A 15,969-nucleotide genomic window follows, 5' to 3' on the forward strand; every position below is an offset into this window, starting at 1 on the left:
ATATTTTCTCTTCATTTGTTTATCAGTTTCCCCCAACCTGTAAGTTCCAAGAGCACAGGGACTTTGTCTTTTGTTCAGCTCTGTACCAGTTTCTGGAAAAGTGCTACAAGCATAGAAGGAATTTAATAAATACGGATTGAATGAGAGGATGAATTAATTTCATTTTTGTCTAAGAAAATAAAATTTAAACATAAAGATCCTATTTGAGCACAGATGATGCTCTATTTTGTATTGCTTGGTAGAAATGGATGCCCATCAACTGAGAAAATGGAATTACACCCTCTGAGACTTACTATTGAGTTGGCCAAAAGTCCATTTAGCTTTTTCCGTAAAATAAAAGACACATTTTTCATTTTCACCAACAACTATTGATTTTGCTATTTTGAGTATGTCAGCTATTTCCTGCATGGTATAACACTGATAGTTCTCAATTACTGTCTGATTTGATCTCTATCAACTTCACCTGGTGTACCCAACCAGTGGAGCACCATCCAGGAAGAAATCTACAGCAGTAAACTTCACAAACCACTTCTGACACATTCAATCAGTCACAGCACCTTCTCCATACACTGCACAAATCCTTTTTTGCATGTCAGTTGCATTTTTACCTTTCCTGAAATAATAAAAAGCATAATATGCCAAAAATGTTGCTTATTTTCTTCCCTCTTCAATATTAAAATGGCTATACAAAAATTCACCGATTTTGATGTTTTTTTTAATGTTTGCTGATATGTCAGCTGTCACAATACAATCTAACAAAATTGTTTCAAATAAAGTTAAAGACAACTTAGTGCTACTACAGCCATCTTACAGAAAAAAACAAACTACCTCTTTGGCCAACCCATAATTTTAGAAAGCCTCCCTTCCTCTGAAGAGATGACTCAAAAGTCAGCACAAGCACAAGCCCTACAGCCACACGTGATACCCATTTAATAAATCACCAGTCTTAATAGTGTAAGCAGTATTACTTCAATGTGTGTGGTAACTATTATGTGTGATTTTGTGTTTAATTGTGTATCGTGGGTAGTAATTTAATTAGTAAGAAAAATGTGAATATTAATATAATGGAAATTAATTTAACGATGAACTATTCTCAATGTAGGCATTAGCAGAAGTGGGAAGAGAAGTGTATATGGAGGGAGTGGCAGGTTAAGAGACCTAAATCCTCATTTTCCAAGCCATAGATATAGCTATAACTGAAAATATCAAGAAATACCAGAAAATGCCTATAATTTAGGGGGGGGAGGAGGAAACAAGTCTTAGAAGAAACAGCTGAAATCTTTAAAGCAGTTAGTCTGGGGACATCATAGGTCTCCCATTTTGTTTTCAAGGCTTAAAAAGTCACTCTATTTCAAACTATGCATGTTTAAATTCGACTTTTTCCTATCTAGTTCGGCGCCTCCCATTCCTCTGGGCTCCTGAGAAATAACAATGCAAATCATTATTAGGAGCCTTCCAAGGTCATGGTGGAGGGGGCGACAGAAGGGTGCACTTCTTGAAAAAATGAAGGCACCACGGTCGACTTTAGGTCCCGCACTGAATAAAACTTAACCAGGGAATAACCTCCACGATTTTAATGGCAAAGAATTACACACGCACGCACCCATACTTCCTTGTCAAGAGACATACAACACAACGAACATTTACGAACTGTACGCAACTGCGCATAGGACATGACGTGACGGGGCCAGAAAGACGGTACAGGAACGACATCAGCATTCGGCTAATTCCAAAGTCACTGCTCACGTTTGGGGTTCGAGTGTTTGAGGAAACAGTGGGGCGCCCCAACCATGTGTGGTAACGTGCCTGGGGTTGGACCGGCTGCGACGCCTAGCGGACTGGGCGGTCCGGCCGGCCGCGCCTCCAGGCGACGAGAGGCGGAGATAAGCCTGCCGAGCCTGCGTCCGGCCAACTGTCCTGCTTGTCGCTTCTCTAAGTCGCGAAGCCGTAGGAAGAGGAATCTAGTAAACACTACCGGCTGGCTGTCCTCAGCGCGCCAAACCGTGCACCATGCTTGTTCTCCGGAGTGGCCTCACTAGGGCTCTGGCGCGGACGTTGACGCCTCAGGTACCAGCCGGGGGCTACGCGCCCAGAGGGAGGGGTGTCTTCAGGAACGGTTGGGTCTGCACGTGCGCCCCCCGGGCTGGCGCGCCTAGACCTGAGACCACTGCGCATGCGTCCATCCAACTCCCACGCTCAGACAGGCCGCCCTACGGGCTGCGCTGTTTGCCCAAGCTAGTGTGGGTCAGGAACCTCGTAGCAAATACAGGGTGGGGCAAAAGTAGATTTGCAGGTGTGAGCATGCGAAACACAGGAACAACTGTAAACCTACTTTTGCCCCACGCTGTACAATGATAAACTCATTTAACCTTAGATGAGTAATGTACTAACTAGTTTGTGATTCAGCCTTAACTCTTGAGAATTGGTCTAGTCTGTACATCTAACCAGAGATACTTTTGATATCTAGACTTTTCTTCTTCCACTATGGCCAGGATCGGAAGGGGATTAACCTAAGGACTGACTCTGGTGAGGGCTAAGGACGAGCCATTAATGGCCCATTTGCCCAAGATGAGTAGTACAGTCTTTATCCTTCTGATTCTCTATCCGCTGGGGCGGGGCCAAGAATTATTCTTTAAAACTTTATTCTTAAATTTATTAAATGTCTATCTGATGCTCTCTTACAAGTGAGTTGAAATTGTTGCTGCAGAAAAGGAGCTGGAACTTGGAAAATAAGGGATCCTGAATCACCCAGGAATCCTTCCCCAGCATAGTTAAACTTTCTGGCATGCAACAAAAATCACCTCCCCCCAAGCATACACATTTATCTCACTGCTGTTTAACCTTTCACTGGGTTCTCCTGTTACTGTTTCTCCTGCAAAAGGTAAAAATATGTACCTGTCCCAGAACAGATTTTCCACCCGGTGCTAGCAGAGCCAAGAATTGCAGTGGAGAAATATTGTCTATTTTATTATGAATGGCCCACTCAGGAGAATGGGAAGCTAATAATGCTCAAAAGCTCCAACTCCCTCATGACATGTAGAGCAAAATCACAAGACGCTATGGTTTATGGGTTCAGGGCGGTGCTGGGAGCTAATGAATCATTTCTTCAGGTCTTGCAGAAAGCTCTGAGGTTTTTTCCAGAGTCCCTCTGCTGAGTCTCATGGGAATGTAGCCAGTGGGTGGTACCACCTTAGAGATCAGGAAAGAAAACAGAACTTAAGATGTTATCTTCAGCCTGCCAGAGGTCCAGACCCTGTGACCCTTAGTCAGGTCTGGACTACTGTCTTCTGCTGCCTCAGGGGTGCTAATTATCTGGTGGAAAAGCTAGGTCTCTGAGTGGGATAGACAGAGAAAGATTATTTTTAGAGGTAGGATTTAAAACTATATTTAATCAAAGTCATAAGGACCCTCGGTTTCATACCTTTGACCACATCTTTGTTTCCAAGTAAACATTCCTTGAGAGTCAACTTAAAAAGCCGTTGTTACAGATACCCCACCATCCCATCTTCTGATATATTTTATTTATCATTCTTTTTAAACTATAATACCAGGCAGTTGTTTATTTGCATAACATTGTCTTGTTAGAATTCAGTTAAAATGACACAAAAAGCTTGTCATCCAAAAACAGTAGTTACAATTGTTCTTGGTGGGAATACCTGCTTTCCAAGGAAGCTTAGACACTTGGGCAATAGGAACATAACTTTAGTAGACATGAATGGAGTGAACTCAAATAGATAATTAGAATTACAACATTTACACAATGAAATAAAATACATAGATACTTGTGTGTGTGTTTAACCAAAACTATGTCAGAGAAAGTCCGCTGATTTCATTTGACATATTATGTAGTCAATATAATTTGTCCATGACTTTGTACCAAAACTTTTAATAGGTAATTGTGATTAATCAGCTTCAGAAAATTGACAGTTGATAACCAAACCTCCAATAAGATGGGTTTGTAAATGCAAATGCCACGTGCATGTGTATGCATACACCTGTGTATGTATACATACACATATAAATACACAGAGGATAATTTCTGGCAGCACATTCATTTCCTACCTAAAGTTAAGTTCTCTCAGACTTAGGGGGACTAAATTAGAACGAAAATGTATATAGTGAGGACATAATTAATACAAAAAGAACTAATGGTTCTTAAGGGATATTTCTATCAACCTGGTAAAATCAAATGTATTAAATGCTCTTCTTCAGAGTCATCTATAATTAAACCTGTTGATTTTTCCTTTATAGCATTCATAGAGCTTTTTACTGGTAAACACATTTTTATCATGCCTAGTAGAACATCTGCATATTTTATAAAGTTCATTTAAATGTATAGCTATAACACATATAGCATCAACTAAAGATAGATTGTTGGCTAAATAAGGTAGAACATTTGTAAATTTATTAGGATCTGAATTGTAGTTCTTGCGTAGAGAACTCCGATTCAGACCCCATTGCCTCTTTATGGTCTAAATTCTCATGAAAAGGTGGCTAATGGTGTAGCTAATGGTGGACCTCTGCTCAGAAACAGTAGCTATGTCTTCAGCATACTTAAGAGTAGTTATCTTTATTGACATCTCTATACAAAGGTCCAGAGAGATGACAGCAGAGGGACAAACATGGACTATGAGTTAAATGAGTGTCCCTTGTTTCCCAATTCAGGTTTGGTTGTAACATAATATTATAAACCCTACCTTCCCCAAATACTTGAATTTGCCTTATCTCTCTTCAGGTGTGCTCATCTTTTGCTACAGGACCTAGACAAGACAATGGAACATTCTATGAATTTCGTACCTATTATCTTAAGCCTTCAAAGATGAATGAGTTTATGGAAAATTTTAAGAAAAACGTACACCTTCGGACAGCTCACTCTGAATTGGTTGGATACTGGAGTGTAGAGTTTGGAGGTAGAATGAATAAAGCGTTTCATATTTGGAAGTATGGTATGAGTCATCAACTTAAGTATTCAGTGCAGATTTTTATCCTGGTAGATGGTACATGTGACTTAGTTCTCGGATCTACAGTACTATCAATACTCACAGGTTAAAGTTTTTAAAAGCAGAACAACAACAACAAAAATTGTTTGATTACTCTTCCCAGTGCTAGGTATACCTCTGAAACCCCTGGCTCAAATCCTTATGTTATCATTAGTGGCATCTAGTATTTCACATCATAAATTTGTGAACTAGATTCTAATTCTCAGAAAAAATTATAAAATAGATTATTGTAAAGATGACTTGTGAAAAATTTAAAGCAGTCATTGTAAGAACCCAAGTGGTTAAAGATCATGAAAGGAGGGGAGAGTTATTTTTACTTGTTGCTGAAGCTATAGCTGGATATCAGGATTTTAGTGGAAGCAGTTGAGACATGTAGGAGCTTGAGGGTAGTAGCGGCTGACAGGGATGATAGTTAACTTCTAGGCATCACTCAACTCTGAGATTTAATAATTTGTTATGTTTAGGGAACCACTTTTGTTTCATTTGTGCACCCCAGGATTTCGGGGAATTCACCATTGTTACACTGCTTTAAGGAAATAGAGGCAAAGGAATCACAGTCTCCCCCTATTGCAGCTGACCTACCCCCAGTTTAGTAGAAAAAGGGAGAATAAGTTACAGGAATCCCCAGAATGTTACTCCCGTGTCAAATCTGTGTGAAGTCCACACCAGGACTTGATGATATCCAAAGCACTTACGGTAATTTCATTTAGTTCTTGGTCATATAAAGTATTTAATAGAGAAAGTGCTCATTTTCTACTTAATATGGCCACGTTTTGGAGTTCTCCCTGTTGTAATAAAACAAACCCAATTAAATGTGCAACAAGTAGAACTGTGTCCCATTAAAATTATGAATAAGGTCCTGGTTTAACCAACTTAAGCTCTGAGGTGAATGTTATTCCTCATCTACAGCATGAACAAGGGAAAACCAGAACCATGAGTCTTATGGGGCCCTAATGTAAATGTACTAGGCTCATATGTTAGTAAATACATAGACCTGTTTGGGTAACAAACAGAAGAGAGACAGTACTAAGTAAAAGTATGGATAACAGTAAGTACGAGAATCAGCACTATTTCTTTGGAAGCTATTTGTTCAAAGAAGATGAAGCTGTAAACTTGCATTTTTAGTTTCATTTATGTTAAATTGAATTCCAGGTCTGCCTCAGCCTGACCACCGTCACCTTCACAACCAGCCAAGGAAAATAGTCTTCCTAAACTGGCAGTATAAATGTCTCAATTAAAGTAATAAGAATAGTTAGCATATACTGAGAACTAACTAGCTGCCAAACACTGTTCTAGCTCCAAAGTACTCATTCATTTCATCTTTACAACAACCCTGGAGGTGCAGATACTATACCATTATCCCTATTTCACAGAGTAAGAAACAGACACAGATTTAATAACCCACCCAAGTCACACAACAACTTACTGAGTGGTAGAGGCTACAAAGAACACGCTATGGATTTCATTAGCTGTTTATATTTCTATACCCCTTTTAGGCCATGAGAAACTTGGGGACAGATGTCACATCTATTTTTCAGGGGCCAGGGGTATCTCCAATGCAGTAACGTACTGTTCCAGTGTGGCCTTGATGAATGTTTGCTGAATTAAATGAAATCCAGAAAAGGTCTAGATGATTTTAAATAAAAATTTTTTATTTCTCTTACTCCTTTTCTTCCCATAGATAATTATGCTCATCGAACTGAAGTTCGGAAAGCCTTGGCTAAAGACAAAGAATGGCAAGAACAATTTCTCCTTCCAAATTTGGCTCTTATGGATACACAAGAGAGTGTGATCACTTATCTGGTACTGTGGTGCAAGTTAGAAAAGCCTCCAAAAGAAGGTAAGTCCTTTCCTCCTAGTCACTTTGTATTTTGATAAAGAAATTACTAAAGATTTTAAAGTAGAAAAACTAAAGTTTCATAGGAAAAAAAATACAGTAATCCTTGGTCTTAGAGAGGAATATATTGTGTTTACAGACATCAAATGAATTTGAGATCCTTGCTTCTCATTAAGACAATAAGCATTAGAAATGTTTTTCCAATTTGGAAAAGCTCTTTAAGTTTAGGTATGAATATAAAAAGTTGGCATGGGTTGGGGACTAAAGGTGGAGAAGTTGGGGAGTTAGGGCAGAGAAAACATACATGGGTAGGTAAAGGATAATGTGTGAAATTTTGTCATAGTTCAGTATAATTATAGCTAATCTTAAAACATTGAGTATATCTTTGCTTGTAAGAATGACTGGGGGGTAATGAATTAATTTAAAATATTAAGCTCTATTACTATATTTTAACTTTCTGTTTTCTTCTTTCTTATTTCTCAGTTTGAAAATAATTACTAAAGATCTATCTTCCTGCTGATTTCCCTTTCTTGCTGACTTTAAGGAACTACTTACCTCAACCTAGTTTTAAATAAAGGTCAGATTAAAAAGCATAAACTAATTTAAATATTATTTTATTTCTCCCACAAGACGAGTTCTGTAGTGTTATCTTAGTCTTAGTTTGGCCCTCTCCCACTTAGACCCCGCCTCAGCTTTCAGCACTATTCAATGAATTGCGCGGATTCTAGAACAGTGTCAAGTCTGATTCTCTCCCTCTTTGGTGCTCATAATTCTGTAGTAAATTTACACTTTTTTTCTTCTACTTCTCAAATCTATTTGCGTCTTAGTTTCTTTCTCTCTATCTGCTCCACCCTTCTTACCAGAGGTAAAGTGCTTTTCAAGTGTTTACCTGGATATTTAGGAACAATAAACCCATCTCCTTCAGTTTTTTAGGGTTTTTTCCCTCAAAATCTCAGATATCACTCTGGGTCCATTGTTTGCTTGCTGTTCCTGTTAGAGATGGAATCCTATAGAGGGAAATTATACAAACAAAAAAGTATTTTCTCTCAGAATTGGAAAGAAGAAGGAAATATAGTTCAGAAGATTCTTTTCTTACTCATTTCTTACCTAAAAGTATAGACTCGGGCAGCTCAAAAATCCTAATCCTATTATAAATTCTCAATATGTTTTATTGTCAAATTTTATAGATTAAAAATATTTCAGATAATAGCTTAATATAGCTTCCTTTTCATTTCGCATGATAAGCTTAACTACAGACCTTTAACATGGACAAGGACTTCCTAAATATAAAAGCAAAGAAAAATAATGCAAAGAATTCATAAACATGACCACATAAACATGTATACATGTATGATCCTCCAAATTTGTATATGTATGTTAGCCTTCCACTGGAACCATACTAACCTGATTAGAAATTTTCTGGAATATCTTTTGTAAAATAATTATTTTTCTCCCTACTCTAGGAGTCTATGAACTGGTTACTTTTCAGATGAAACCAGGTGGGCCAGCTCTGTGGGGTGACGCATTTAAAAGGGCAATTAATGCCCATGTCAAGCTAGGCTACTCAAAATTAGTTGGAGTTTTCCACACAGAATATGGAGCACTCAACAGAGGTACGGTTGTCCATTTCTTCTATGAAACTGCAAAATATATTGGTGAGCTACCAAGTTCCTTGGCTCAGTTTGTCTCTCTTTTTTTCATTATGGCATATATTTTAATTTTTATTGCCAAATTTTTGGGGTGTTTTTTTGTTACTTTAAGGCTTGAAAAAGCCTGTTTTACTTCTTACTATTTAGAATGTTAACACCTTATGAAGCCTGTTTCAAAAGCTGAATGTTGTTTTCCATGATACATCAAAATGATAAAATCTACAAGGAGCCTCAATAAAATATGTTCTTTTTATCTTTTTTCCCTCTGAATATACTTTAAAAAAAAATTTTTTTTTTAAATAATATGACTTGAGGCAGGCCTACATCCTTGTCAATCACTTGGGGTAGAAAAAAGGAATAGAATTACAAAATAAAATTTAGATAAATTTATTTAACAGTAGGGATAAGAACTATATTTCTAAGCCAAAAAGTGAATGAAGAAATGATGAAGGGAAAAATGTACACCTTCGGACAGCTCTCTCTGAATTGACTGGATACTGGAGTAGAGAGTTCAGAGGCAGAATGAATAAAGCATTTCTTACTTGGAGGTATGGTATGAGTCATCAACTTAAGTATTCAGTGCAGATTTTCATCCTGGTAGATGGTACACGTAACTTGGTTCTCGGATCTACATTAATATCAATATTCACATGTTAAACTTTTCCAACGCGGAACAACAACAACAAAAATTCTTTGCTTACTCCTCCCAGTGCTAGGTATACCTCCGGAAACCCTGGCTCAAATCTTTATGTTATCATAAACGGCATCTGGTATTTTACATCATAAAACTGTGAACTCTTTTAATTCTCAGAAAAAATTATAAAATAGATTATTATAAAGATGATTTGTGAAAAATTTAAAGCACTCATTGTAAGGTCCCAGGCGGGTTAAGATCCTGAAAGGAAGGGAGAGTTATTTTTATTTCTTGTCGAAGCTACAGCTAAACATCAGGATTTTAGTAGAAGCAGTTGAGACATGTAGAAGCTTGAGGGTAGTAGCAGTTGATGGGGATGTTCATTAATTTCTAGGCATCACTCAACTCTGAGGTTTAATAATTTGTTGTTAGGGAACCACTTTTGCTTCATTTGTGCACCCCAGGTTTTCAGGGAATTCACTGTTGTTATGCTGCTCTAGAGAAGTAAAGGCAAAGAAATCAGGGTATATATATATATATAATATACTTATAATGCACAAATAGATATACATGTCCATCATATACATCATCTATCAGTAAGACCCTAATTTTATTTTGCTCATATTTTTTAAAGAAAATACACTAAATATTAATAGAGGTTTTCTCTAGCCATTTAAAATTATGCTACTTTTTATTCTTTGTATCATCCAAATTTTCAGTAATAAACAATTTTTTATGATCTTCTTTTAAAAAAAGTAAAATGCAGTAGGAAGTAATGACGCCTGGGTCTAGCCATGATTGTCGATGTCTTTAGTTGTACAACTTTACTTGCCCTGTCCAGCTTTCTGTTTCATCTATAAAACCAGTTTATTAATCAATTCATAAATACTTCTCCCATATCTCTGACCCATCTCAAATCTTATCACCAACATACTTGGTTTTACTTTTTTGATACTATTTTGATTTAAAGAGTGAGACTTAACATATCTGATTAATTTTTCTGTAGTTATGTTTAGTAATGCTGTCATCTTTAGAGCCTGTCTTTGGTTTTTCTCTGCAGTTCACGTTCTTTGGTGGAACGAGAATGCAGATAGTCGCGCAGCCGGGAGACACCAGTCTCATAAGGACCCCAGAGTCGTGGCAGCTGGTAAGCTGTGTCACTAGACATGAGTTATTCTTAGAGCAAACTTGATGGAGTCAATAACTTGATCTGCCTTCTTATATATTGTTTGTTTTCCAGTTCGGGAAAGTGTCAATTACCTAGTGTCTCAGCAGAACATGCTTCTGATTCCTTCATCATTTTCACCATTGAAATAGTTTGCCACCAAAGGACAAAGCATTTCATTAACTGTTCTAAGATGTGTCTGTTCATAGTGCTTCAGTTCTCCCAAGCGAATCTCACTTGTATCTGAAGGAGGTGGTAAGTTCATTCACTACCTCTCTGCATTTTTAAAGCCGTCTCTGTTCTTTGTCATTACCACCTCAGAAAATAGTTCTGTCCTTTTCCCTGTGGCATTTCAGTGGCTATTATATAATAGAAATAGTTGGCACTATTCATGATCTTGAGTTTTCATTTCTTTCAGAATATTTCTTATTCTCTATTTTGACAACCCTTTGCTTTATAACATTTTCTTGTATTTAAATGATGTTTTCACATTTTTGGACCTGACAGTAGTTTAAAATTAAGTACAAGCAATGTCTATATTTTCAACACGTCTGTTTTTTCTGATGAGATTTAAAATAATTTTTTTGCCCAGTAAAGTTTATTTATCTTATAAGAATATTAGATCAAATGTATTTCTTTATCTTGGCAAAGTACAGTAACACCTGTGTCATCTGTATCAGTTACGGTTTTCACATTAATTATTAGTCAATTGGGTCTCAATGTTAAAAAAATCTTCAGAAGACTTGTTTCATATGCTGAAATGTGTTCATTTATAGTTAATTTTTATTAATTTTTGTTCATTTTGGATCACTAACGAAGACACTTTATACATCTGTTTGTTTTTTAATTTTATGGTTATGGAAATGCTTGCCCTAATAAAAGCCTACATTGTCATTCTGGGTTTTTCAATTTGTGTTTTATATTGGTATTTTCTTCTTTAGAGCTTTTGCTGTGTTGCTATAGGGTAATGACACAGTAATAATTTACCAGCATAATTGTGAATGTTATGTTGAGAAACCAGCATTATAGTTACACCAGAAGGAGAGTTTCTTTAGTACCATCACAGACTGCAAGGGTTTTCCTGGAAACACTTTTAATTTCCTTTTTTGAGTGCCTCTCTGCTTTCTAAAATTAGGCTTGGTACTTCCAAGCACTCTTGGTAGTCTATATTAATAGAGGTATTATTTTACATGTCTAAGACATTAGAAATAAATAAAAGAGTAAATTATGAATTAGCCATCGAAGGGACATTTGAGCAACATTCAGGGTGTAAGGTATCCTGATAAAAGAAGTGGCTAAGAGGTTAAAAAAAAAAATCAGAAAGGTGAGATAATGCTCAGGTGCAGCCTATACTATTATAACAGATAAAGAATCCAAATAAGAGTTTTATAATCCAGCTATTGTCGTTTTCTGCTTCCCTTCAATACAAGACTGTAGAGTTGCGTATGTTTGCCATCTTCCCTTCCTTACCTCTTATTCTTCCCTGAGCCCAGCCCAGGTAGGCCTACATCCGTTTCAGTCATTGAAATGACTCTTCTGAGGGTCACTAAGGGCCTTTGTCTTACTATTTCAATGGCTTCTCGCTGCCTTTAGCCGGCTCATCTTCTCAGCAGCATAGGACATAATTGACCACTTCTGCCTTCCTGAACCGCTTGATTCAAGCATCAGTCTCTGGTGTCATACTCTTAGAGCTTCCTCCTCCTCACTGGCCAGTCCCTGTTTCCTTTGCTGGCTTCTCTTCTAAATGTGGTAGCATCTTGGAGCTCAATATAAGCTCATTCAGTCCCAAGGCTGATGATTCACATATTTTTATCTTCTTTCCTATCATTTCCTCTGAACTCCAATCTGAAACACCAACTGCTTTTTTAAGACAACCACCTACCTAGTTTTTGAGTCACAAACTAAAGGTCACCTTGATAGCTCTTTCCCTCATCCCCTCCATGCGGCCTGTCAGATCCTGAATATTCCTGTTCTTACCTGTCACTACCACCCTCCACCATCATGTTACTTAGCCTCCCTACTCTCCTTTCTCCCCACGTAGCCAGCATTCTTTCTGAAGACAGAGATTAGGTCAAACCACTACCCGATTTAAAACTCTCCAGGGGCTTCCCATTGCACTGACAATACAATCCAGGTACCTTAACGTGGCCTGCAAGGTTCTACAAGCTCTGGTTCTGCATCTCTGAGTACATCCCCTCCCACTCTGGAGACATTGCGATTCTCTCCCCTGCTCCCCAACTTGCCAAGCTTTTTCCTGCCTGGGGCTATTGCACCAGGTGTTCTTTCTTCCAGGAATGTTCTTCTTGACCACCTCCAAATGCCAGTGCCATGCTGCTCAATTTATTCAGGTCTGAGCTTAAATGTCACTCCTCAGATGGGCCATCTCTGATTCCTCTGCATCGTTATTCCATTACCATGTTTCATCTTCTTGGTGCTTACTGCTGCCTGAATTCGCTCTATGTGTCTGTCCACATATCCATTGTGAATGTGAATATAATTTTTCCACTGAAATTTATGTTCATTAGAGCAGGAATTCTGTCGTCTTCAACACTGGATCCCCAAAACCTAGCAAAATATCTGGCACACAACAGAGTTCAATAAATACTTGTTGAAGTATCATATAATGATGCCCTACTGATCAGGATAATTTTAACTGATATCCAACTTCACCAAAAACCCAAAAAGCGAAAGGTTGCTGGTTTGATCCCTAGTCAGGGCACATGCTTAGGTTGCAGGTTGTTTCTCTCATATATTGATATTTCTCTCCCTCTCTCCCTCCCTTCCCCTCTCTAAAAATAAATTAATTTTAAAAAAGAAAAAGCAGCACCCTCTGCCCGTTACTTGCTGTATAACTGGGCAAGTTCCTTATCCTGAGTCACAATTTACTGTATGTCAAATGGTGCTGCTTACTTCATAGGGCAGGTATCAACTGAGGATTAAATGAGGTGCCTGACAACGCAATAAACACTTGGAAAAGTTAGCTAATTTTCTGTTGTACTTTTTAACGTTTAATGTAGTCATTAACATTCCAGTTTCCAGATTTTTTTTTTTTTTTTTTTTTTTTGCGTCTGTAAATGTTTATAGTGGCTTTTCTCTAAATAAGAGAAAGTTTTAGACAAGACTCATGGGTAACATGTTCATCTAAATTAATTCTTCATTCTTCAATAGTTTTGTTCCTCTCCCTTGGTTGTCATTTTTCACAAAGAAATACAGTTTTCTATCAGTTTCACTGAAAACGCTGCAGTGTGAACACCAGGGGGAAGACACAGTGGTGCTACTGATGCTGCGTGGTCAGCTGGGCGCACACAATGTTCAGACCCATACCTTAGGCTAAGGACTGCCCGCTCCACAACGTCCTGGCTGTGCAGAAGAGGTCACAAGGAGAGCCACGACGCCACTGTGCTGCTGCATCGGGGGTGTTGGACAGACGTTCTTCCAGTACCAAAATAAACAGACATCATTTCTGAGACTTTTATTGCTCATTAGCTGTGAAAAGTACATCCCGTCTCATCACAGCACTACATAATCTCGGGTGTAGACTGCACAGCACTTTACAGAAGGGAAGGCATCTCTGATGTTAGTATCACGTCTCTGCCCACACTCTTCTCCATCCCCCCCCCCGCATGTGTTCACCCTTCCATCTCTCCCAGCACCTCGCCATACACTTGCCACCCTGCATCCTTGTATTTTTGGTGGAATAAACAAAAGAGCACTGAAGGCTGCCTTTGTAGCTTCCTTAACACTAAATGAAGAAATGACGCTTTTATTAAACAGGCGTAGCTACAGAATTTTCAGAAATCTCCACAGCTTCATAATCAATCATTAAGCAGAATAGGGTTAACTAAAAACCTTTTAAACTTAACTTAATTTCAGTTACTGTCTTAACTGAATCATGAAAGTGCAAAACACTCTTTTTAAAATTTCAAAGTAGTGCCTTCAGTTCTCTTTTGTGATGAATAGGACATTTAGCCTTTTCTAAAATGTCTACTTCTGAGCCAAATTGCTTTAACAGTAGGTGGTGCTACAAATGCACACACACACACACATTATATAGACCAACAGATACGTCACAGCTTTATTTCGTGACTCATTACCACATAGAAATATGCCTTTAATACTTCATATAAAGTTACAGACAAATGCATTTTTTTCTTTTTTTCCCCCCTTTTAATGAAAATGATTTAACTTAGAAATATGTTGTGAAACTTTTGTCTAGTTTTGCAATTCTCAGATATTCCAGTGCAAAAATAGATCCCATTACAGACAACATAAAGTGCTTGGAATGAAGGGCCAATGATAAAGAAAAAGCACAAAAACATAGCTTCGTCCTAGGGTATAAGAAGAAAGAATAGAATACTTACTCCTTATGTAAATATAAACATTCTATAAAAGGGATGCAACAATTTTAAAGATAATTAGAGCAATTACTATAGTTCTATATTATTACTAGTAAATAGTAATAAGGGTACAAATTAATATCTCAGTATCAAAGTGGTTCAATATTATATGACACATGGCTCTTTGGGAAAAATTTTTCCTGATATATACAACCACAAGAAGAAAACACAGACAAATCCCTTTAGTCAATAGTTACTATACAGTGAATGAATGATGTGCAACATTTAATAGTTACAATGCATTGTTTTCAGTACAGATATTGAAATACAGTAGTTTGAGGTTTGGTTTAAAAAAAAAACAACTGCTGGGCATTTAGGTACACAGGGCTTTGTTATTGTTTTATTTGTATATTTCATATTCACAGTTGTTAATAAGGTTTCCAAGATGTCCAAAAGAAGCAAAAGCAGAAATCTTTGAACACTTGGGAATGTCTGAAACTCACATAGTAACATTTCCACAGGGAATATATAGAAATTTTACTTGAGTATAGAGTTGGTAAAAATTTCTATTATGTTTACACAGGAAAATTTAGTAGATTACCACTATATAAATAGCCTAAAACATAACAGTATTAATGAAGTTGTGTAACTGTAGATTGTTTCTAGCTTCAGAAGAGATCCTTTTAAATCTATATTGAAACATTGTATTTTTTTCAAAATTGTTCAGTGTCTTTTGAATTTTTTTAAAATATGGCCTTGAAGTCAGTCATTAAAGCAAGGATCTGCTCATGGATTTGATATAGTAGAAAATTCAAACATTGGTTCTAATGAAATGGGAAAACTAACAGAAGTTTGATTTTAAAAAATATTAAACAAGGAGAAACTAAATTCTATGAATTTTGTATCATTTTAGATAGCATTAAGTAAAATGATCTCATTATAATTTCTAGGTTTGGGAACTACACCTTCATTATTTGTTTATCATTTTAGAAAACAATAATGGCATTAATTTCTAAAAGAATATTATTTTCCAATCAATGATTATGTAATAACATTCTGTAAATTTAAAAAAAAACTATAAATTAATTTAAAAGATCTGAAAGTTAATAAATTTTAGAAAACAAGTAATAAAAGACCTTCACCAAATAGAAGTTCCCTAATATTTCTGTTATCTCAAGACAGATAACGTTAAGCATTAGTAAAATCATATTTTTAAAGTGTTTACAGACTAAAAAAATAAGACTGGGTTGGAAAAATCTGAAATATACTTCATGTGGGAGCATTTGTTGTTTTTATTTGTTTCATGATATGTTAGTGACTGAAGAAATGAGAAATTTGAGATTTTAC

The 15,969-nt window shown here is 36.9% G+C and overlaps 1 protein-coding gene across 1 annotated transcript; it reads left to right on the forward strand.

Moving 5' to 3' along the window:
* The first annotated feature begins 1,908 nt into the window (after positions 1–1,908).
* On the forward strand, positions 1,909–10,837 carry LOC150013208 (protein NipSnap homolog 3A-like). Its single transcript, XM_090275874.1, has 6 exons — positions 1,909–2,067; positions 4,736–4,946; positions 6,682–6,840; positions 8,301–8,450; positions 10,181–10,267; positions 10,361–10,837. Exons 1-6 carry the CDS (start codon positions 2,011–2,013, stop codon positions 10,435–10,437), a joined length of 741 nt encoding a protein of 246 aa, XP_090132000.1. The 5' UTR covers positions 1,909–2,010; the 3' UTR covers positions 10,438–10,837.
* Positions 10,838–15,969: the final 5,132 nt, after the last annotated feature.

The sequence above is a fragment of the Furipterus horrens genome, unplaced genomic scaffold (genome assembly GCF_987537825.1).
Source record: "Furipterus horrens unplaced genomic scaffold, mFurHor1.1.pri manual_scaffold_4, whole genome shotgun sequence".
Classification (NCBI taxonomy): Eukaryota; Metazoa; Chordata; class Mammalia; order Chiroptera; family Furipteridae; genus Furipterus; species Furipterus horrens.

Coding starts and splice junctions, on each gene's coding strand:
- LOC150013208 (XM_090275874.1), top strand. CDS start 2,011: ATGCTTGTTCTCCGGAGTGGCCTCACTAGGGCTCTGGCGCGGACGTTG. Junction 4,947..6,681: donor GTTTCATATTTGGAAGTATG/GTATGAGTCATC, acceptor TTCTTCCCATAG/ATAATTATGCTCATCGAACT. Junction 6,841..8,300: donor AGAAAAGCCTCCAAAAGAAG/GTAAGTCCTTTC, acceptor TCCCTACTCTAG/GAGTCTATGAACTGGTTACT.